At 46.3% G+C, this 23,937-nt stretch overlaps 1 protein-coding gene across 1 annotated transcript in view; it reads left to right on the top strand.

Annotated features, from left to right (window-relative positions):
* The window catches only part of CFAP61 (cilia and flagella associated protein 61), a gene marked incomplete at both ends in the record, with an annotated part of 251,678 nt that overhangs the window by 190,888 nt on the left and 36,853 nt on the right, over positions 1-23,937 (top strand). Inside the window, 4 exons of the mRNA XM_082857551.1 lie at positions 2,589-2,881; positions 7,439-7,766; positions 9,104-9,195; positions 15,063-15,268. Coding sequence (XP_082713677.1) covers positions 2,589-2,881; positions 7,439-7,766; positions 9,104-9,195; positions 15,063-15,268 — 919 coding nt within the window. The remainder of the gene's footprint in view (positions 1-2,588; positions 2,882-7,438; positions 7,767-9,103; positions 9,196-15,062; positions 15,269-23,937) is intronic.

Genomic DNA, 23,937 nt, shown 5'->3' on the forward strand with positions numbered 1-23,937 from the left:
GAATCTAAAAATTCTTTACAAAGAAAAAGTGGGAAATGATGTAGAAAGAACTCACAATTGCACAAAGATAATGGAAAGAATAATCCCCCCCAGAGTGGAAACATGTAAAAGGCAAGGGATCAAACTAGCAAAGAGTAACAGGCTGACTTTGTAACATTGGGTCTTATGTATGTGGAGGAATGTGATTTGACCTGTGACATGTTCTTATTTAGGTAGTAAAAAAATCATAATGAGATTTTATTCTGTTTTGTGGGTAATGAGACAATGTAAGTAAATAATCATATAAAACACGTTTAGGTGAAAAATTTTAGATGACATCACATAGGCATGATTTACTATGTGCCCAATACAACTGTGATTTTGGACCGTTGTTCAGCAAATATGTACACACACACATCCCCGCTGTGGGCAGAGTTTGCTTCACCCCCTTGGGCGGGTGCGGGTGTGGCCGCCTGACTTGCTTTGGTCAATGGAACATTAGTGGATGTCTTGCAAGGAGAGGCTTAGAAAGCGTCTGAGCAGTTGTGCTTGCCCGCCTGTGCTCCTGCACAGCTCCTGAAAGAGAATATGCCTCAGGTCACTGTTGGTCCAGAGAGGATGAGAGAGACGTGGTGCAGATCTGACCCCAACCACAGCTTGGAGCCACGTCAGCCAACATCAGTCAGCCCACAGACGTGTAGGCCAACCTGCAACAGGCTTATTGTTGTTTGGCATTGAGTTTGGGGGTAGTTTGTCATGCAGCATTATCGTGACAATAGCTGACAGTTGCAATAACTGAAGTCTCATATTTGGGGGAGGCGTTTCGAATTAAACTAAAAGATAGACAAAACTATTTAGAAGTTAGCATATCTATAAATAAACGTCTAATTTAAATAGTAGAGCTTTTATGAAATGTACGGAAGTCCTCATCCTCTCCAGCTGCCTACAAACTGTGGGCAGCCCTGGCTAAATAACCCTGCATTGCTGGGGCTTCCATGAGCCTGTAACGAAAAAGCCCATCTCACAGAATAGGTACTAAAAGCCAACATGAAGGAGAGACTGGAAAAATATTCAACTCTGAGCTGCATGGGGCCTAAGCACTGAAATCTGTTTCACGGAAAATGAATATTGTTTTTGCATGCATATTTTAAAGGGGCAGAAGACCTCAAACCTATGACAGTTTGAGGTTCAAGTTTTGGCTCTCCTGGCAGGCTAGTTCTTTGTTGTGTCAGACCGCCAGGATTCATGTTGCACAGCAGGTGGGAGCCTCAATAATTTAAGCAAAATGTTGGCTCTTTCAGCCAAGGAAAAGGCAGCTCACCCAGGAATGCTGCACTAGCGCGTCTGAATAGGGCGGCAATCAGAGCCCCCAAATCGGAGCATCCTAGGGAAGCGGGGAAGGAAGGACCCTGCCCCTGGCTGCCTTGCCCCCTTGGCATTCCACGTTTGAGCAACAGGAAGTAGGGGAGGACTTTCCAGAAGCTCTTAACCTTAGGGAAGCCATCTGAAAGCTATTCTAGTTCCTTTCCTTCTAAACAAGTAAGACAAGCCGTTATACGTCCTCTCAATTTTGGATAGAAATAGATTTTTGCATAATGTATTCCACCAAATTGAGTAAGTACACTTGCCATTTATTTTGTCTCATAAAATTCCTCTTCAGATCATTTTATAAACAGGAGGAAAAAGAGAAGTAGATTCACAGATCTATCATTTTGTGGTAAAATTGTTACAGCTCGCCCGAGATGTGAGCCTACAGCAGTTTCTGTCTTTGTGAAGAGGTAATAATGCCAATTCAGTGTCAAAAACAGCATATAAATAGCATGTAATACATCTCACTCATGTAATAGGATCATGGGTCTTAAGACTTACATCATTAGTAGAAGAGCATATGTAATTACTTCTATAATATTTTTAAGAAATATAAATAAATCATATAGACTCTTACCATCAAAATGCTCTTACACAGGGGAAATCTCTCAAAGTTATTTTGTGATTTTATTTTTCCTCACCAAAAGAATACCTGTCAATCTCTCTTGCTAGGTCTTGACACATTAAATCCTAAAAATCAGAATTTGAATATAAAATGATCTGTTGCAAGCAGAATGTTCTAGTCTTTAGTTCTCAAAGAAGGAAAAATGTCCTTGAAATCCACATGATTCAACAACTAAGTATTAAAATATCCGTACCATCACGCACATGACAATTATTTTCACCATTGTCCTTTCCATCACTCAGGAAGAACTTGCATTTATTGCAAACTTCAGCCATTTTTCCTCTTAATAAGTCTAGCAAATAGGGAGCAAAAACAAGGCAAAAGGTTTTATTCTCACCAGTTTCATTTAGCATAATTTCAACTTTCAAATTATAGGAACATAAATGAATGTCCTACTTCTGTGTTAAAAGTACTTGACTACTTTGTGGGACGTTGTGTGCCCATTCTTTACTAAATTTTCTTGGTCGCTGTTGCTAGGTAACACCGCTGACCTCCCACAGCTGAAAAAAAATGAGAGGGTTAGAGGGAGCAATTTGGCATTATTAACATTTGACTAATAAGGTTGTTGGGTTTTTTTTTTTAAACTATGTATCTAAGCATCTGTCCCCTTCTGTAGGGAATGTCATCATCTATGGGAACACAATTGACACATACACCACGGTGGAGACGCTCTTGAACTTGGGTGTGAGGGGCTCCTACATCCACCTGGTGCAGCACCCACCCACCTCCATCGTCACCTGCATCAACAACTACGCAGTGGAGGGCGCAGTGGAGGATGCGCTCCGAGCCGCGGGGGTGACCGTCTACCGGGATGCGGTCCTAGCTCAGTGGAATGATGGCCTGAACCCAGACCCCATCCACAGCGCCAGCTTCACCACACCCACCAAGCCCTTCCAGCTCCCTTGCTCCGTAAGTAGGTCCCCAGAACCTCACACACCACCTTTGGGGGACTTGGGGTCTGAAAAGTGGTAGGTGGTGAATTTATAGTTACAGGGTTCTTTTTCCCCTAAACGTTCAGATTTTCTATTGCTGAGAAATGAACCACCCAAACTGAGTGGCCTAAAACAACAACAGCCATTCCATATTCTCTCCCGTGGTCCTGGGGCTGGACCGGGCTCCCCCAGCTGTTCTCCCTGGAGGTCTCTCCTGGGGCTGACGTCAGACTGGGGCTGGGGCTGGAATCGTCTAGAAGGTGTGTTCACCCACTTGTCCGTCTGCTGGTGTCAGCTCAGCTTCAGGTGAGATTTTGACCTGAACACTTACAAGTGGCCCCTTCATGGGACTGAGCTTCCCCTCTGCATGGTGGCTGGGTTCCGAAAGCAATGGGACAGAGACAGAGAGAGAGACGCAGAGAGAAAGAGAGAGAGAGAGACAGCATATCTCCTTTCGTGACCTAGCCTCAGAAGTCAAGCTGCACCCTTCCACCGCATTCTGTGCCCTAGAAGCAGGTCACTAAGGCAGCCCACACTCAAGGGGAAGGGAACTGGACCCTGCCTGTTCCTGGGCAGAGTGTCAGGGGGGCGGCTTTGAAGAGGGCCAGCCCCACTGAGCGCTCCCCGTGTCCCGGGTACCATGCTGCACACTGGCAGTGTATTCTGTCCCCTCCTCACAACAGCTCTTTCAAGGGAAGCATCCCCACCTTACAGACGAGAACACCGTGGCTCCGCGTCAGCTGAGATCCCAACCCAGGCCAGCAGGGCCTCAAAGTCCATGCTGTGTCGACCTCCTAAGATTCTGGAAACAGCAATAGGGGATCTTCCCCCATGATGTATGGAGAGAGTACTTTGCTTTGGGGCTTGTCACAGCTCAGCTCACACCCTGTTCAAGAGATGAGCAGAAGCCAGGAGGGAGGAAGAGGGGAAAGGGGCCAGTTGATGTGATGGAGAAGCAAGAGATCCCTCAGAGAGAGGGGGCTGCGGTCCGAGTGAGTTCTGGAGCTATGGGGGTCAAGGGCTGTGTTGGCGGTTGGGATAAAGGATGCCAGCAGCATCTAGTGGGCAAGCCAGCTGGGGACCCCCGTGGGGGCTCATAGCAGTCCCTCACCTGGCAGTAGGGGTGGGTCAGCCTAAGTCAGGGCTTCTCACCCAAGGGCCCCTATGGGCCACCCTCATCCCCCCAGAGTCTGGACTGGAGCTCAAGGCAGACCACCTGCACAGAGGGGGTTTCCCTGCCACCTGTCATTTCATTCTGATAACCCAGGGGGATTTCACATTCTGCTCTCAGTACCTTCATTTACTCCTTCACTCCACAAACATTTATTGGACACCTACTAGGTCTCAGGCTTAGTCCTAAGTGTGAGGGATATAGCAGTGAAAAAGACAGAAAAAGTTCATTTTATTTTAACATAAGAGTGACACCATCTACACATGTATGTCACAATACCTGTATAAGGTAGGGAAAATCAACATCTTTTCACCAAAAGTTTCCTCCCAAAATGATGATCGTGGAAGATGTATGCCCAGGTTATCCTGGGCAACTCTGGGGGTGAACATATACCCTGCTTAGGGCGCATGGGTGCACGAAAACCTCCCCCAATATCCAACTGAATACAGATTCTGTAGCAGCCCCTGCTGGCCTTCACTCTCCTGTCCAGGTCAGAATTGGAATCATGGCAAGGACATCTTGCAGATACTCTCAGCTGCCTTGATCCAACACACCTTCCTGCCCAAACTTCACCCTAAATGGATGAGTCGGACATTGGCCTGCTGTCCTCAGGTCTTGTCTCCGGCTTCCCCTGCTCTGCTCTGCACCATGACGAGGGGCCTCTACAGAGGACCCTCCCAGCCCGTTTCCCCTGACAGTCATCTGCTTTTGGCCAACAGTAGGTTGGCCAACCTGGCAGGAGATTAGAAACTGGAAGAAGGGAACAGTCAGGGTATTTATCCCTCCTGATCGTCAGCTTTGGGTGGCATCTCTGCCAGGGAATTAGGAGACTTTTGATGGGCACGAATATATTCACGATCTTCACTGTGGCCATGTGGTCATGGTGTCGTGGGCTGAATTATGTGCCCCCAGAGAGGAGATACGGTCCTAAGAACCAGTACCTGTGGATGTGACCTTATTTGGAAATAGGATCTTTGCAGTTGTAGTCAAGTACAGAGCAGGTCATCCTGGTTTGGGGTGGGTTCTAACTCTAATGATTGGTGCCCTTACATGGAGAGAGAGACTTGATGACAGAGAGGAGGCCCATGAGGAAGAAGGCCCCATGCTGACGGAGGCAGAGATGGAGTGATGGCAGCCACAGGTCCTGGAGCAGCAGGGATGGCCAGCGCCCACCAGCAGCTAAGGAGAGATGAGGACCTCTCTGAAGTTCTCTGTCTAGCTAGACATTTGTCAATTTTATTGATTTTTTTCCCCCCCAGAGAAACGGCTTTTGAGTTTGTTAATTATCTCCGTCGTCTGTCAGTTTTCTCTCTCATTGATTTCCACTCTTAACAATTATGTTCTTTTTTCTGCTTGCTTTGGATCTACTTTGGCTTTCTTTTTCTAGTTCCTTAACGTAGACCCTTAGGTCATTATTTGTAGAAGCATTTAAAGCAGATGTTCCTACTTCATATTTTCATCCACTATGTACTATTTATTCAGTTGGCATTACAGGAGCACGTGAGTTGTGTTTGCGAGATCTGAGAGGTCTGTAACTCAGAACACGTGCTCCCACGGACAGTGTTGGATTTGCTGATCCGGCGTTCACTCTATTCCACAAACCCCTATGTCCCAAATGTAACCGTAGCGTCAACGCCTACACCAAAACCATATAAAATGATATGATAGAGGTACTGATAGTCTTTAAAACGCAGTAAAACAAGGACTAGTATATGTATGTGCCCCGTAATAAAAGAGTCGTTTTAAGTAGGAGAAAAACTGGGTAGGTAGAAGAACTTTGCAGGGATGCTGAAGGGAGCTGCTGAGCATTAATGGTCCTGTTTTTCACGCATAATTTCAATTCAAATCAAACGTCTTTCCTATTTTTCTGTGAGTGGGAAGTCTGTTTCTATAGAGATGGGAAACAAGTAGAGGGAAAAAAAAAGAGGAGTAGAGAGATAGAAAGTTTCAGAGTCAGGGACTCAGAGAAATATATTTTCCTGTGGTCACTGAGCAAGGTTATAAAACAGAAAAAAATTTTAAAGAGGTTTGAAGGAAAGAAGCTGCCTGGATGGGAGTAATTGGGATAGGATTAGACATCTGAGTGAACAGAGATAGGGAAAAGGGCAAAGGCCCTGCCGGTTCCCTGAGGGAGAAGAAAGGACGTCATAGGGATGGTGGATCTGAGTCCAGTGCTGTCCAATAGAACTGTCTGCGATGGTGGAAATGGTCCATGTCTGTGCAGTCTAACGTGGCAGCCACCGCCACCTGTAGCTTTGGGGCATTTGAAATAGGCCACCACAACTGAGGGTCTGGATTTTAAATTTTGTTTAATTGTAATTAATTTAGATTTAAAAGTATATAGTCACCCATGACTAGTGGCTACTGCAGGCTCATTTGTGGCTCATTCCTCATTGGCACGCCATTCCTAGATGTAGGGAAGGGCATGGAAGGGGGTTACCTCTGGCTCAGGACAGCTGATTTCTGTACGTAATGAGGCAAGTGAGGTGGGTAGAGCTGGCATGTGAAGGAAGCAGGGAGTGTGGTATCCACCAGTATGAGGAGGACCCAGGTCATATGTTCATTTCTTAGCATGCTTTTAATAAGGTGGCAAACCGTGTTTAGGTAAAGATAAAAATGATTCAGCTTAGCTACTTCAATGACAACTGAAGACTTAGAAACAGCTAACTTGGACTGCTTTGATGACTTAACATCAATATGGAAGATGATCTCCAGATAAGTACGAGAACGCATTAAAATTTGGGCAGAGAGTGGAGGGGCCTGCGGGTACCTTGTAAATCTTCACTGAGTCAGCACCTGCCATCCCAGGGCAGGAAGTAACAAGGCAGGAGCCCAAACCTGGGGGGGAACCAAGGCGGACGGGGCTTGCATCCTCTCTGGGGCGTCCTGCAGGGAGAGACAGGCTTTCTGGGTTTAAAGGGGCAGGAATGGGGCAGCCTGAAGACTCAAAACTGGACGAAGTGACCCCAAGAAGGAACCTGGAGAGACCTAAGTATCAGACGCAGGAGAGGAAAATGGTAGGAGGCTGAGAAGGAACGATTCGAAATGTCCGAGAATGAGAGGAAAGTGGTGTTTATGAATGTAAACCTCCTTACGGGGAAGAACGTGCTCTTGTGGGAGATGTTCCACCACGTGGCACCCTCGCCCCTGGATGTCCAAATTGAGCAATTTAAAAAAAGAAGAGTGACATTGAATGATCTTAATTTCTTCTGTGTACCAAAGATACACACACCATTATGACATACTGTTTGTAGATTTAGGTTTTCTTGTGTGGCCCAAGTAATAAAATAGAGACTCTTCACCCTGTTGGGAAGGTACAGTGAAGAGTGATAACTAGAAATAATGTGATTGTTCACTTTGTAGATGTTCTTCAGCTTCTGTGAGAAGAACGTGGATTACGAAACATTCAGAGCCTTCAACGACGCGTGCCTTGTCTACGACGGCCGCCTTGTGGTAGACACCAACTTCCACACCAATGACATAGCCATCAGAGCTGCCGGCTCCCTCACCAAGTTCTCCAACAGGTATTACTCGAATGAGTGGACTCACAGCAACTTCAATTCCAAGGAAGTTGGCTTCCAGCTGGCAGCCGTGATGCTCAACCTCTTTGACCCGACCCTCGAGCCTGTGACTGAGCCGCCGGCTGACCTTGACCGCCTCATCCCCATGTACAGGGGAGCCAAGATCAAAGGTATGTAGTGGGCCACCTTCATCCCTGTGACGGAGCCACTGGTTGGATCTGGACCAGCCAGCCCTCCGTTTCCTGTAGGTTTGGTGAGGAGGTGCCTGTGTCCCTCAGTGGGTTTGCACAGAGACACGGGAGGGCTCTCTTTTATGTTTACCTGTTTATTATGGACTTGACTTTATCACATCAGAACTGATGTGATAAAATTTTTCACATCAGAATGTGATGCTCACTTTGCATATAAGGAAACTGAGACTAGGGGATGATGAGTAACTTGCCCAGAGGTCCCTCACAACGGGTGTAGGGTTCGATGCCCTGACATCTTACCAAACTTTCATTCTCAATATAAGTTGAGAGGTAAGGAGGACTTCCAAGCCTCCCAGGCTTTGGTCTGCTGTCTGGATGGATAAGCTAGACCATTAGCAGCTGTAAAACGGTCCAGTTTTATCCCCTCAGCTTTATTGACCCCTAAGGAGATCATCATATGAGAGACACGGAACTTTCTTATATTTGGGAGGTGGGAGTTACCCTTGAAAACAGTATCTTTGAATGTTGTGGACCTTCTACCAGAAAAATGCACATTTTACAAAACTGTACGTTTACTTCCAGAAGGTTGATGGACCAACCCCCATAGTCATCCGTGGACCCCTAGGGGGTCTGTGAGCCCTAATCCAGTAAACAAAACATCGGGCTAAAGAGACAAAAGCCCTGTATTGCAGTCCTTGTGTTTATCTGCCCAACTAAATGGCCTCCGAGAGGTCGTGATCTCCTTCTCACTCTGGATGAGACCTTAAGGAAGGTGGTGGATGTGGGAAAGGAAGACAAGGCATGGGTGTCAGAGGCTGATCAGAGCTAGACCAGGCTCGGGCTTCTAGGGCAAGCTAGAAATAGTAACAGTTTCATAATACGAGTTTTCTAAAGCATTGAACAAGAACTTTGTTGATTTTCCTTATAACATTTACTTAGTATTTTGGTTACATAGTGGAGGAGGATGGAGAATGGGAACACCACGGCAACATTTGTAGACCAAAGTCTTGGCTGGCTTTAGCAGGCAGAGATGAGAATGCCACAAGTTATGGGAAATCAGGATGCACGGGATCAGCTTGGCACATCTTGGAACATTGGTGGCTATATTATGGGTTATAACGGCACATTCATGTTGATTTTATTAAATAAAATAAATCGCAGGGTGTTCCTTGCTAATAGAGGTACTTGAGTGGGAAAGTTTGAGTAGCATACGCCACGGCAGGCATCTCTGGTTGTCCTGTGGTACAGATGTAAGCCCTGTTACCCAGTTGTTACCCGACTGAATTAAAATGTGGAAAACTTGCCATTTCCACCAGGAGGCATCCTCCCTGGGTCGTACCATTATCTGCATATCGCCAAGCCTGCCATCCCAACCCTATTGGAGGTACAAATGGCCCAGTCTGATTTTGTAAGTATTATTCCTGAATTTCATTTTACTTTCAAATATAACACTTTGTTTATGGGGGTAGGGGTGAAATTCTTAATTCAGTCTTTAGTGTAATGTATTGGTTCACGCATCAGAAAGCCATGTGGCAGTTTGGCCCCCAAAACGGCCCCCACTGACTCCCACCCCTTGGTATTCATGTCCTTGTATGGTCCCCTCCCACACTGACTAGGGCTGACCTGTGTGGCCAGCAGAATATTGTGGAAATGACAGTGTGTGACTTCCAAGGCCAGGTCCTGAAAGATAATACAGCTTCCAACTTGCACCCTCCTGGGTCACTGCTGCCATATTGTAAGGTCACCCAGGTGGCCCTTCGGGAGGTGCGTGTGGAGAGGGACTGAGGATTTCTGCGCCAGCCAGTCGTGTGATGAAGCCACCGTGGAAGTGGTCCTCCAGCCCTAGTCCAGCCTTCCGATGATGCAGCCCTGGCCAACATCTTGACTAAAACGTACAGGAGACCGTGAGCCAGAATCCCCCAGATAAGCTGTTCCCAGTTTCTGACTCCCAAAGACTGAGGTTATAAAAATGTATTGTCGTTTTAAGCCATTTATTTTTTAGAGAAGTTTTAGGTTCGCATCAAAAGTGAGAGGAAAATACAGAGATTTCCCATATACCCCCTGCCCCCGTTCATGCACAGCCTCCCCCATTGTCAACATCCCCACCAGGGTGGTACATTTTTTACAATTGATGAACCTACATTGGTACATAATTATCACCTAAAGCCCACAGTTTCCATTACGGTCCACTCTTGGTGTTGTACATTCTGTGGGTTTGGACGAATGTGTAATGACATGTACCCACCATTACGGTATCATGCAGAGTAGTGTCACTGCCCTAAAAATCCCTCTGTTCCACCTATTCATCCCTCCCTCCCTCCCCTGCAACTCCTGGTAACCACTGATCTTTTTACTGTCTCCATACTTTTGCCTTTCCCAGAATGTCATAGAGTTGGAATCATACAGCATGTGGCCTTTTCAGATTGGCTCCTTCACTTAATAATTTGCATTTCAGTTCCCTCCATGTCTTTTCATGGCGTGATAACCCATTTCTTTTTAGCCCTGAATAGTATTCCACTGTCTGGATGGACCACAGTTTATCCATCCACCTCCTGAAGGACATTAAGCCACTAAGTTTTGAGGTAGCCTGTGATGAATCCATAGATAATTAAAATAACCACCTCTGTGGCAATAGTAAATTGCTTAGGGTCTGGGATGTCTGTCCAGGCCCCCCTGTTCTCCTGCCCTCCCTGGATGACACAGGAAGGGCCAGCGAGGTGAAGCTGAAGCTGCGTGTGCTTGGGGGTTGGGAGGGGCGTTCCCTGTGTTCAAGGTAACTAGAAAGGACACAACATGGTTGGTCGGTTGGTGAGCTTCTCAGGTAAGATTATCGGACAGTTGGTCCCAACTGGTGTTTGTTGTCAACTGGGGTTTCCTTTCTGGTGCTTCATGTTTGCTTTTTCGTCAGTGAGGAAGACACTGGAGGTTGCCTGCTTCCACTCCCATTTTCTCATCCTGAATTTTTTTGAGGGTTAATGATCTGACTAAGTTAAAATAAGCACATCTCCCAGATTTCCTTGAGAATGAGGTCAGCCATGTGGCAGGTCCCGGCCAATGAGATGTAGTAGAAGCTGCTGGAAAATTCCGTAAGGGGGAGCAGACTCCGGATGTCGCAGGCTCCTGGCCCCTCACCCTCTCTCTTCGGGAAGTCAGAATCCCAGCTCTTCCGTCGACCTCCCGTGGACTTTGGACGAGTTATCAACTCCTCTGCATTTCTGGGGTTATTAGGGATCCCATATGAAGTAACACTGCCTTCAAGGAATAAAACAGGTGACCCGTCAGTGGTAGATGTTGTTAATTATAGTTCCAGAAAAATAATGAAACCTGGTTCTTCCAAGGAAAGGATGGATGCTGTGTGTTTAAAACTTATTTCCCTTGGGCCTTTCCCAGGTTCTTTCAGGTGTGTCCTGTATCCACAGTCTGATGCAAAATGTTCTTACAAGTAAAGAAAGGACTGTAGCGAATGGTGCTCCAGTCTGTACTGCTGTGTAACAAAACTTAGGGACATGAAGCAGCCATTGGATTCCGCTCACAGATTCTGTGGGTTAGGAATTCGGACAGTACACGGTGGGAATGGGTTCAAAAGCTAGGAAATACTGGACTTGGTTTCACACTGAACCAGATTCTTCAAGGACAGTGTGATTTCTGACATGCAGTGTCATTTATTTATCAACCACTGGTTCTCTCTCGGCTTAAAGTCAGAGGAGGAGCGAAAGGGAGTTTTAGATAATGAGGGTTTTCATAAGAATGGAACTTGACTAGCTTCTTTGGCTGGTGCTGTGACAGTATTTGAGCAGGAACCCTGACTGTAATTAACCATTTTGCCAGGTGGGCCTCCTTTTTAATTAGTACAGAAGATCTAAACAGATTTTTTTCTCCCCATTTTATTCACCAAGAAAAAAAATGTAGGATGGTTCCATGGCAATCTTTTGGATTTGGAATTAATTTGATTAAGTAAAATTGTTGCCAAAATGGTCAGGCAGTCGCCTAAATATGGCCAGTGGATGGAGAATGGAGCCCACGGAGCAGTATTTCACTAGAGAAACTAAATTACTGTTCTCACAGCAAATGTAGTACAGATGAATCTCATCAGACTCGTGTAGCACTCACGCATCGGGATATGTAAGTAAGGAGATGCTTTAGTAATTCATGAGGTAACCCGACAAAAGGAAGACAGGGGACCCCAAGTCGTCTACATAATGAACTGATCCGCAGATTCCAGTCCACATGCTTTGTTGGCTTATACTCCACGGAATAAACAAATTTGTCACAACAAACTCTGCCTGGGTACCATTAAATTTAAAATTGTGTATTCATCGTGGGAGCTGGGAACCTGGTTTCTTGCATGCCGAGTCTGATTACCCCTGGGTCTTTCGTTTGGCATGAATTCCAGAGCCATATTCCAATCTTTGTCAAAATCATAAAGGAGCTCAAAAGGATAATTATATTCAGGAAAAAAGGAAGAGACAAAAAAAAACAACACATCAGAACCTGTTACTCTGTCAAAATTTTAAACTCAACACCCAAATCTCCTAACAATTTATTCATATACTTAAAGGAAGAAACTAGCCACATCCCACAGAATTGGAAAGTGTATGAAATCATCATCGTCGTTAGCCCAGAATCCCTCACCGGGTGGCAGGGCTGGAAGCTGCCTTAAGTCCTTGTTTAGTGGAGTGATTTTCTGGAAGGATAAGCAGAAAGGGTCCTGGACTTCACTGGATTTTCCCATCTGTCAGCAACAGTGACTAGGAATGACCTCAGAAATTTAGATAAGTCTGCCCAGCCCCACAGGGGTAACTTGTGTCTGAGAAACCCATCTGTAGGCGACTTGCCTTTCATGTCAATGCAAACTATTTTGATGCCGCATGCCTAGGACGGCCCCCTGGTTATGTGATCGCAGAGCCAGATCTCATTAACGATGGTCACGGTCACTTCCAGAGTCAAGATGTGCTGTCTTTGCACCACTGGGCATTTCTTTCCTCCGTGTGCCTTTAAATTCAACCTTTAAATTAAAAAGTAAGGCCAACTCCCCTCCACCAAATAAACAGACCCAGGATGACACATCACTGGAAATGATGCTGACGACACAGCCCTTGTAGAACAGGGTGACCTCAGAGGGCGTGTGATGCTGAGACACCAGCCATGGAGTCACCGTGGCCCTTGAGTTGAGGTGCTCAGAATCCACTGAATCAGCCCCCAAATACAAATGCTTGTGAGCAGAGGGTGGGATCTTCAGTGAAACTCTTTGCCAAGTCAAAAATATTGTCAGCCACGTGGATGGATCCCGAGATGTACCCCTCTGAGGCCTGAGTTCCCTTCCTTAATCATTCAGCATAAAGAAATTTCAAAGAGGAAGAGGAGAGTCCACGACCTTGTGGGATCTGCTGTCCACTGAGGCCAGGGAAACCTGGTGCTAAAAGTATGCCAGAGCTGTGGCCAGTGCCCCCTCTCCTGGACCCCCAGCCGCCCTACCAGCAAGGCCAGGGGGCAGCCCCTCCCCCAGACACTCATTCAACTTCACCAACGCGCCCCTGACTGCGAAGAGGCCTCCCCAGGGTCACCTTTGCTTGGTGGCTCATCCTAGCAAACGCTATTTCTGAATTAAATACATGCAGAGCTATGAAAGTGATGAACGTGCCCGCTGCGAGCATCTCTAAGAATAAATACAAGACTTTAAAAACCATTTGAGTTTGGCACCAGCAGCTTTAGTCTTAGCCCCTTCCATTAACATTTTGTTAAAATATTGACACAGAAACAAATAAATGATACCGCTTATTTTTATGAAAATAGAATGATTCTCTACAAATTATAAAACATTATAAATTTTTATACTATACTTCTATAGTATAAAATGTACTGGGAACATGTTTTCCTGTTATGAAATAACTCACCAATAATTTCCGTTGGATGCATTGCATCCAGGTGTGTGCATATACCATTGTTGCGTTAGATAATACCTTACTCGGTGTTTTTTTAAACACTTTGCTATGGAGGTAGATTTCCTCTCTGTATCCATCCATCTCTATGATGCTGGACCTCGTGCACCTCCCTGGGGCGCTGTCCCCCACCCCCATCCTAAGCTGTGTTTGTTCTGTCCCCCAATCTCGTGCATATCCTTGGGGCTGGCCCAGGACTTACCTGGCATCCCTCCTGTATTTCTCACCTTGTGCCTTTATAGTTGGCTGGTTCCTCCTCAGGGCTTAGTCATGTGATACACAAACACCCACCAGTTGCTTCAATTTACTTAAAAATCCAGTTAATCCGTGTGTCCTTGTTTAGATAAAGTCCCCAGGGGATGTCCGGGACTCAGTAAATGTTTGGGATCAGTGCAGTTCAGCTTGCCCTGGATTTCTAAATGCCACATTCAAGTTCAGAACAAAAGCTTAAATCTATATGCACTCAGGAGAGATTTACTGAGTGCTACTGTGTACTGAGTTCAGAGTCCAGAGGCAAAGTCTGTGGGTTCAGCCACCACCAGCCAAACCCAGGTTTGTCCACGGAGGTTCTGTTTGTTGCTGGAGCCGTTGGGAAGCATGTCTCTGGCTGGTCAGTCAGCGGCCATCAGGGGCTGAAATAGAAAAAGTGGTCATGACTGGGGTAGAGGGGCATCTTTCCTTGTCATCTGGGTTCACATGGTGGTTTAGCCAGTTTCTAGGGGACATAAAGCCATGAATCTACACCTTTCACAATTTACAAACTAACAAGTAGCCCACAGAACGGTCTATATATTTTCCATGAACTTGAACCTTCTTCCCAGGAACAGACCCTACCAAACAGGTGAACCTCTGCAAACCCAGCTGTCAGGGATTCACCTTTTTCCTTCTTTCCTTTGTTCGAGTAGAACTTTAAAAACTGAAATTCCTTTTGCGCACCTTTGACTAGGAGGTTTTTCTCAAAATGGTGCTGTGAAAAAATTAAAGTTAACAGTCTTATGACACCGCGCAGGAGAGAATAGACCCAGTTCCACCTACTGGCTGTGCCAGGTATTGAATAACGGAGAATTGACTGTAACCTAGCAACTAATTTAGAAACGTGGAGCGATATAATCACAGTGTCAAATACCCCGAGGAACTTTCAGTCATCAAATTCAAACACATGGTTTCTGACACGCACTTATCTTCAGTCGAGTTTGGTCAATATCTACTACTGTGATTTGCAACAGGCGATAAGCTCTAATCCGTCCATTATATTTGAAAAATAAATTGCTATGATAAAGTTCCCAAAGTCCAGAAATGTTTCTAACGTTGTTTTTCTGATGCACTCCTCCGCCAGGGTTCAGAAATAGTAACAGGTAACGTGAAGAACGGGACTTACTTCCGAATCCACACCAACAAGTACAAGATGGTGGAAACCATCACGTGCCTTTCCAAAGTGCCTTTCCCTGCCTCCAACTACATCCGCCTGTTCGGCCAGCACGAGCAAGTCCTCAACAACCTGTGCGCTCGATACAAGGACGGGCTGGTCCCAGACCTCTACAGGTGAGCTGGGCATTGCCCTTTCCCGGGGGTTATGGGGTGGGGGGAATGCAGACACAAGCCATGGATGTCTTGTGAATGAGGGAGGGGTTTTGTGATGCGCCAGAAAGTACACGGGAACCCCTGGGAGAAGCTAGAGCTTCTCAACAGTGAAGAGTATCAGACCCACCAGCACTGGAGAGGCCCACGGAGAAGAGCACAGGCTCTTGGTGTGTCCACAAGTGGCCGCACGGCCACGTGCAGGCCTGGGTCCCAGACGCATCCATGCACGGCCTCCACGCCACAGATGATATTCAAGTCTCTCTTGAGACACAGGCTGCGAAGAGCAGTGGTCAGAAACGTAAGAGGTCGATTTGGGGGCAGGATGGAGGTACCTGGTCCTGGGGGGAGTTCCAGCACCACGGACAGGCTGTCTGTGACCCCAGCCGCCTCCTCACGGCATGTGCTCAAGCAAGAGGGGGCGACCGTTTGCCTAAGACGTTGGGAAGGAATTCTGCTCCAGCAGGTTGGTTAGACTGGGGGCTCTAGATCCCCAAACGGAGCAAGTCAGCACTCCGTTTGGGGCCCTGTTTGCGAGCCTGCTCATGGCAATGCGTGTAGCTGGAGTTTGTGTGTTTTCCCTGCCGTATGGTATTCCGTGTGTAAGATAACCGTGTCACAGCTCATCCGTCCATTTTCCTGTCGATTGATGGTCATATTGTGCCAGTTTGGTGCCATTGGCATCGTGGGCACACCTGTGCCGGAATTTCTCTCGGGTGTACTAGGTGACGCCCAAATGTTCCCCACGGTAGTGGTGTCTGTTACCCTCCCTCCAGCCAGCCATGAGAGCCCTCCGCAGCCCTGGCAGTCCTCGGCACTGTTCAGCTTGAACATTTGGCCACCCTGGTGGTGTGGAAAGGTGTCTACCCAGGGTTTCAGTGTTCCCTTTCCTGATTTATTTATTTATTTTTGTGTGTGGTACGCGGGCCTCTCACTGTTGTGGCCTCTCCCGCTGCGGAGCACAGGCTCCGGACGTGCAGGCTCAGCGGCCATGGCTCACGGGCCCAGCCACTCTGCGGCATGTGGGATCCTCCCAGACCGGGGCACGAACCTGTGTCCCCTGCATCGGCAGGCGGACTCTCAACCACTGCGCCACCAGGGAATCCCCCCCTTTCCTGATTTCTAATGCAGTTCAGTGCCTTTTCATTTGTTTGTGGGCCATTCATGGTAGTTTCTGGGGAAATGCCTGTTTATGACATTTGTCCCTTTTGGGGGGCGGGGGGCGTCTTCTCTTACTAACTCACAGGAATTGTTTGTATATTCTGGATACACACTTGGTTGTTTACATTTCCTTCATACATCTTCTTCCATTCTGAGGCTTGTCTTTTCACTTTCTTTATAGTGTCAGTTAACAGATATTCTTCATTTTAAAATCGTCTGTCTTTTTCCCGATGTCTTGGATATTTTTGTCCCTTTGCTCTTCTAATAGTTTTACAGTAACCTTGTGACGCTCCGTGAAAAGCCCCACTGGATTTGATAGGAAATGCATTAAACCTTAGATCAATTACATAAGAGTTGACATCTTTGATATTAATTTTAGTGTCATAACATACTAGTTAACCCTTGAACTATAGTGTCAATATAGTCAAAAGTCAAAAGTCTGAGTATAACTCACCTTCTGCCCTCTGTGCCTGTGGTTCCACATCCTCGGATTCAGCTAAGGGCCGATCAACCAAGCATGGATCGTGTAGCACTATAGTATTTACTATTGAAAAAAATTTGTGTGTAAGTGGACCCACGCAGTTCAAACCACAATTGTTCAGGGGTCAACTGTGTAGATCTTGATTTATGTGGGTCTGTTTAATATCTTTCAGTAAAGATTTATCATTTTCTCCATCAATGGCTTGCTTAATTTTTGTTTGATATGATCCAAAGTTCTTTATATTTTTATTGCTGTGGTAAATATCATTTTCTTACTGATTGCTTCTATATAGTGTATAGAAATGTGCTTTTTTATGGTTTTGGATTCTGCAACTTTGCTAAACTCCCTCATTCATTCAGATAATTTACCTGTAGATTCTTTTAGATTTTCCACACAAAAAAATTATGTCATCTGCAAATAATGACGATTTTGTTTGTTTCTTCTTTTTAAATCTTTGTAACTTTTATTTCTTTTTCCTGTCTTACTTCACTGGCTAAGATTTGTGGTAAAATTTGGGATAGAAGTAGTGAGGGATGACACCCTGGCCTCATTCTTAATTTTAAAGGGAATTCGTTCAATATTAAGTGTGTGACGTTTGCCATACATATTTTTGTAGACACCCTTTATCAGGATAAGGAAGTTTCTTTTTATTACTGGCTTGCTAAGCATTTTTATCATGCACGGATTTTTATTTTTTCCCAGAAAGAGTACTTAACTTTTTTTTTTTTTTTTTGGCTGTACGCAGGCCTCTCACTGTTGTGGCCTCTCCCGTTGCGGAGCACAGGCTCCGGACGCGCAGGCTCAGTGGCCATGGCTCATGGGCCCAGCCACTTCGCGGCGTGTGGGATCTTCCCGGACTGGGGCACGAACCCGTGTCCCCTGCATCGGCAGGTGGACTCCCAACCACTGCGCCACCAGGGAAGCCCAAGAAAGAGTACTTAACTTTTGAAACCTTTTATGTGTGAGGATATCTTCCTATATGTTTCCCATTATAAACTACATTTTGATAAAGTATCAAATTCCTTAATCATAGGCTTCCCCTCCTCAGGTCTTTGTAGACATGACTCCAACATTTATTTAAAATAAAGAAAATTACAAGTATTTAGAAAGTGAATTCATTTGTTCCTCAGCTTGTGGGTAGGATTTTATTGTGGCTCTCAATCTTACGCAAAATATTTGAGTTAGAGGGGAATCAGTTGTTCGTCAAAGAACATTTTTATGGGAGCTATGTATTAAGAGTCTTCTCTGAAAAGAAAGTATTTTCACATTTGACCAAATTCAGTTTGTTTTTCCTGAGAAGAGATGCTGAAAGAGACAGACTTTGTGAGCTCGAGACCACTGGTCTGGGCACAGCTGTTAACTGAGGACAGTAATAAGTTTAAAAGTGAATTTGATTTGCTAGGAGTGAATATTTGGTATGGCAAAATGGGACAACACTGGCTATTAGGACGTGCCAACTGACATCTGTAAGAAAGGGGACAGGGGGATGGTGGCTGATCACGTTCTAGTGTGGTACCCAGGGCGCTGCCAGGCCCCGTCCGTCCCTCCCGGATGCCTGTTAGTGCACGAGCAGCTGCGGCCACGTTCTTTTCAAGTGCCACGAAATGCTGCCAGGGCCCGTGCTGACTCTTGGCCCAGCACTGCTCGCCCTGTCTGTTGTCAGACCAACTGGCAAGGCTCTTTCCAAGCAGGCAGGGTGAATGGTTTAGCTGATTTTGGCCGAGATACGATTACCGATTGTTTCCCTGACCTCGGCAGCACCAGTAACATCTCTTGTTCAAATCTGGGCGCGTTTCCATCTGTTGCGTCTGGGGGTACCTTCCTCCAGGCTGGGAGGGCTGACCGTTAACCAGCCGCTCTGTCTTCTGCAAGACAGACATGACCTCCAGGTCAAGTTCCTCTCCGGGTTCAAAGAAACCCTCTGGATCCTTTCTCTCCACTTCCCTCAATCTATTCTCACCCCATCAAGGGCCAGGACAGAGGAGGTGCTGGTGGCCCCAGTGGGAATTGTGGCAGCCACTCAGGCAGACGCCGTAGCAGCCAAGGCCTCACCAGCCGTGTCTCTGGCTGCCTGCGGACAGGCTCACTTGGAGCCATTTGGGGACACGTGGTGGCTGCCGAGCAGTCAGCCGCTGTGATACCCAGGCCGACAGCTGTCACAGGACAGCAGTGCCGCTGAGGGTGTGGAGCCAGGCTGGCTTGGATTCTACCTCTGTTTCATCCTTTGTTTTCCCCTTGGCGCTCCAGTGCAAACCACTGGTGATGGAGAGAATAAATTCACCACTGGTGACTGTGTGTGTGCGTGCATGTGAGTGTGTGCCTGTGAATGTGTGTGCCTTTGTGTGTGAGTGTGTCTGTTAGTGTGTGTGAAAGAGAGAGAAATAAATTGATGGGTTGACGGATTTAACACTTTGGAAAAAGAATGGAGTCCCCGTAATTTATCTGTTCCTTTCTGAACCAACCAGCATTTGAAAGTCACATAACAAATGTGTTACAAAATGGACTTTTCCGCAATCTTCCCCTCAGAGCACCTGTGCCCTGCGGTGTCCCACATACGCGTGCACACGCCTGTCACAGCCCCTGCCGCTCTCGCCCACCCCCTCTGACGATGTCTAGAAGGGGCCGCTCCTTCCCTCCACCTGCTGGGCTGCTTCGCCCTCAGACACTGGGCAGAAGCAGCTTCCACGGGGGTGCCAGGAAGTCGGAGATGGGAACCGTGCGTGGAGAGGAAGGGGAGGTGGAGGCGGGGCCCTGCGAAGTCCCCATCACGGGGCTCTAACAAGGCCTGTCCCCTGTCCTCCCTGCTTCCTTACTTCTGCCTCATCTTCATGTACGCCGCTTAGCGGTGACCCTGCAAAGAAAAGCTCCTGCCTACCGACTTCCCCCACACCATGGCCTTAATTAACAGTCTGTAGCATCCTTTATCCTCACGGCGTGAATAGGTCTTGCCCTGGCTTCTTTGTGTGAGCCCATCAGATACTCATAAACCTTGATTAAATCACCTCTTCTCACATCTTAACGTGCTCAGCTCTCAAAGGCTGCCCTCGCCCGGCCCTCTCCTCCTGCGAGCGCTGCGTCCCCCTCCACGCTTCCCAAATGCTCGGATGCCTATTTTTAATGGCTAAGTGCTGCTGTGCACAGTGTTCTAAATGGGATTTGAGCAGGCCCTTTAAAAGGCTGCCGTTACCTTTTTGAACCACGTAGCCCAAGGAGTGACTCCCTCAGGAAAGCTGCCGTGCGCTATCTCTGTCTTCAGAGAAGCCAAGTAGGACGCTGCCAGCCCGCGCAGCCTCCTAATTCCCTTATTAGACTCAACTGGAATCATTTAATCATGACTTAACGTGTTTTTCAGTTCCCCTGTGGTCAGTGACCTTGTGCTATGCCCGGTAGGATATCACACACTGAATACTAGGTGCCCATTTTTCCAGACTTATCAAAATTTCATTGAACTATGGCTGCCCACTCCAACTTGTCAATTTTTTGGTGCATACCTAAAATTTGTTGGATAATAGTTCTCCCAAGATGCAACTTTCCCTGTTGGCTGCTTACCGAGTCACCCACCTGCCTTTCTGGAGACCCTTTAGATCAGTGTTCCTGTCCATCATTCATTTCAGATAATGCCAATTCCATTTCATAGCCTTATGAAGAATCCTTTTTCAAGTGATTTGCTAAAATCAAAATCCATCCTCTTGGGACGTCCCTGGTGGTCCAGTGGTTAAGACTCCGTGCTCCCAATGCAGGGGGCCCAGTTTCGATCCTTGTTCGGGGAACTAGATCCTGCATGCCACAGCTAAAGATCCCACATGCCACAATGAAGATCCCTCGTGCCACGACTAAGACCTGGCACAGCCAAATAAATAAGTAAATAAATAGATAAGTATTTTTAAAAATCCATCCTCTTCATTTTGCTTCCTTGTTATTTAACTCTGTTTCTCCACCCTTGTGCATGTTCACACACTTTCACCTGGGGCTCCTCACTGGTCATTCCCTGGCCTCGTTGATCCAAGAGGCATCTCCTTGCCCACTGGTTTTCTCATACGATCACGTTGCGTGTGAGGCTGAACCCATGTTTTGGAACATCCCTCATTACTGAGACGGTCAACCTTAGGTCTCAAAGTATAGACCAATGAAGGGGCCAAATTCCATTTAACACAACCTATGTCCATTTTTATTTGTAATATTGCTCTGACTAAAAGACTAGGATTCTTTTTTCCTAGTATATGTCATCTCCTTCCTTCCCACAGTGCCATTGTATGGCATTAACCTTTCCTGGGATGAAGGGCAAGATTGTTTTAAGCGGTTCTGAAGTCATGGCCAGAACGTGTCCCTTCAGACATTCATCCCAAGATGATAACATGCAGGAAAAACAAACGCAGGCGTGCACACGGTCAGGGCTGAATGTTAAGGTAATGACCCTGGAGCAGTGCTTGGAGTCTGGAGCTTTGCTTTTTCATCTCTTATCCGATGTGTTCCAATAATTTGCCTCATTCGTCATGAAATTATAGTTTGGCATATTATCTCAACATTTATCAGAAAGGCCTGGATTGAGATATTTTTATGGTTTTGAGGTATCTGGAAGGTACATTTTCTTATTTCAACTGCCTCAGTCTCATTCGTGTTAGTGAGAATCTTTGCCTTGAGGACAGTGCCCATAAGTGAGTGAAAGAAAAGTGCGTATCCCATCTCACAGCCGAGATTCATTTCAACGTTAAAGGCCTTTATTAATGAGAATGTGTAAAGACTCATCAAGCACACGCAGTGTCCATTCCCATCAGTCTAAAGTGAAGGATGGGGGCTTCCTTGGTGGTGCAGTGGTTAAGAATCCACCTGCCAATGCAGGGGACACGGGTTCAAGCCCTGGTCCGGGAAGATCCCACATGCTGCGGAGAAACTAAGCCCGTGAGCCACAACTACTGAGTCTGCGCTCTAGAGCCTGTGAGCCACAACTACTGAGCCCGCGTGCCACAACTACTGAAGCCCACATGCCTAGAGCCCGTGCTCTGCAACAAGAGAAGCCACCGCAATGAGAAGCCTGTGCACCACAGTGAACGGTAGCCTCTGCTCGCCGCAACTAGAGAAAGCCTGCACAGCAACGACGACCCAATGCAGCCAGAAATAAATAAGTAAATAAATTACTTTAAAAAAATAAATAAAGTGAAGGATGAGGGACAGGAATGCACGTTTCTTCACCCGCCTGGTTCCATGTGAATGCCCCTGTCCTTACGTCACCACCTCTGAGCAGGCATCACCATCTCCTGAAACGGGGGAGCTTGACAGTCTCCCTACTGTAAAAGAAAATGATTGCTTTCAGTATCTGAAGGGAAACAGGGATATTTAAATCACATCTTAGTACCTGGGGGAGATACCTGCAGCGCAGGGATCCAGCATCCTAGACACCGTGCTGCAGTGTGACCCGTACGCGGGACAGTTCACGTGATGTGGGACACATAACTCACATATGCGTCTGTTGGACCACATCTACAATATTATGAAAAATTTCAAACTTTTCACCTAGCTGTATAAAAATAAACACTTCATGGCGAAACCACCACTGCCATCTGTAAGCTCTAGATAGCCCCCCATCTCCACAGCTGCCGAACCAGCCACGTTTCTGTCACGCTTGCCCGTACACTCGTGGTATATATCCTAAGGTAATTTGGTGTGAAAACCCAACAGTGCGTAAGAGTGAATCCTTACTTCTCCATCCTAGAGTGGAAAGGACGCTAGACTGAGATGGGTTCAATTTCTGTGCTGTTGTTTACTAGCCTTGCAAACTTGGGCAAGACATTTAATCTCACTGAGCATCCTCTTCCTCATTTCTGAAGTGGAGATATCACCAACGATCAAACTGCCCACATCACAGGATAAAAGCAGATGATGATGCGGAAGTATTTAAAAGACGTAAAGTAATATACAAACGCCAAGTTTCGTCATTACTTTAGCTCAAGTGTTCACTTTCCCTCTTAAGTCCATACTAGCCTTCATGGAGAGGCACTCTTTCAGCCTTTTACACAGTTTTCCTTCTCCCTCCCAAGTTAATACAAATTTAAGGAAATACGGTGCTTCTTTTAAAATCAAGTAAGCAAATGTTTTAAAATTGCATTTATATATGTGCTTGCTATGTCCTGTTTTAAAAATTATCTTATTGGAGGTACTCATGAAATTTCACGTGCTTTTTTTTTTTCAGAGTCATGCTCTGAGGAAAAAAAAAACTTGGGGAGAGGTCATTATCAAGAATTAAATATGTGCGAAATCAGGTGCTTTATTCAGAGTTAGTGATGTATGAAGACTGTACCTCCCAGGGCGCTAAGAGCAAAGGAATGGGTCACACGTTTCTATATAAGCAACACTTAAAGACGATTTCATTTCAAGACACTGCCACCAAAAGCAACCACGTAGGCTCTGAATAGCATCTAAAATTTGGAATTATGAGCTGTTTGAGTTATAAAGTACATCTAGAATCTAATATCATATAGTTTTAAAAATTGCTTCGGAAAATTGTTTCATACATTGTGAAGAGTTACCGACACCTTAGATCTGCACTGTCCAATATGACAGCCAATTGCCAGGTGTGACTTTTAAATTTTAATTAGGATTAAAAATAATTAAAAGCTCAGCTCCTTGGTCACACTTGCCATGGCCTGCATACTCAACAGCCACACGTGGCTAGTGGCTACCATATTGGATAGCACAGGATAGATGACATCCATCATGGCAGAAAGTTCTAGTGGGCCGTGATGGTGTAGGCCAGTCACATTCATGGACGTGGTAATGAGTGGTGTGGAGCAGAGCATCTCTGGACGATCATTTCCTAAAGTGCTAATCACCAGGCCCATTTGGTTCTGAATCCCTGACTTGCAGATGTGGTAGCTCAGAGATGGATGCTCAGTGAAAGCCCCAGGGGGGAGAAGGAGGAAGTGATATCTCTCTATACCTGCTTTTGTGGGGTCAACTGGAAAGGAGATTCTCCCCAGATCACATGCCAAGGGTG

This window comes from Leucopleurus acutus, assembly GCF_964270905.1.
Source record: "Leucopleurus acutus genome assembly, chromosome: 16".
Lineage (NCBI taxonomy): Eukaryota > Metazoa > Chordata > Mammalia > Artiodactyla > Delphinidae > Leucopleurus > Leucopleurus acutus.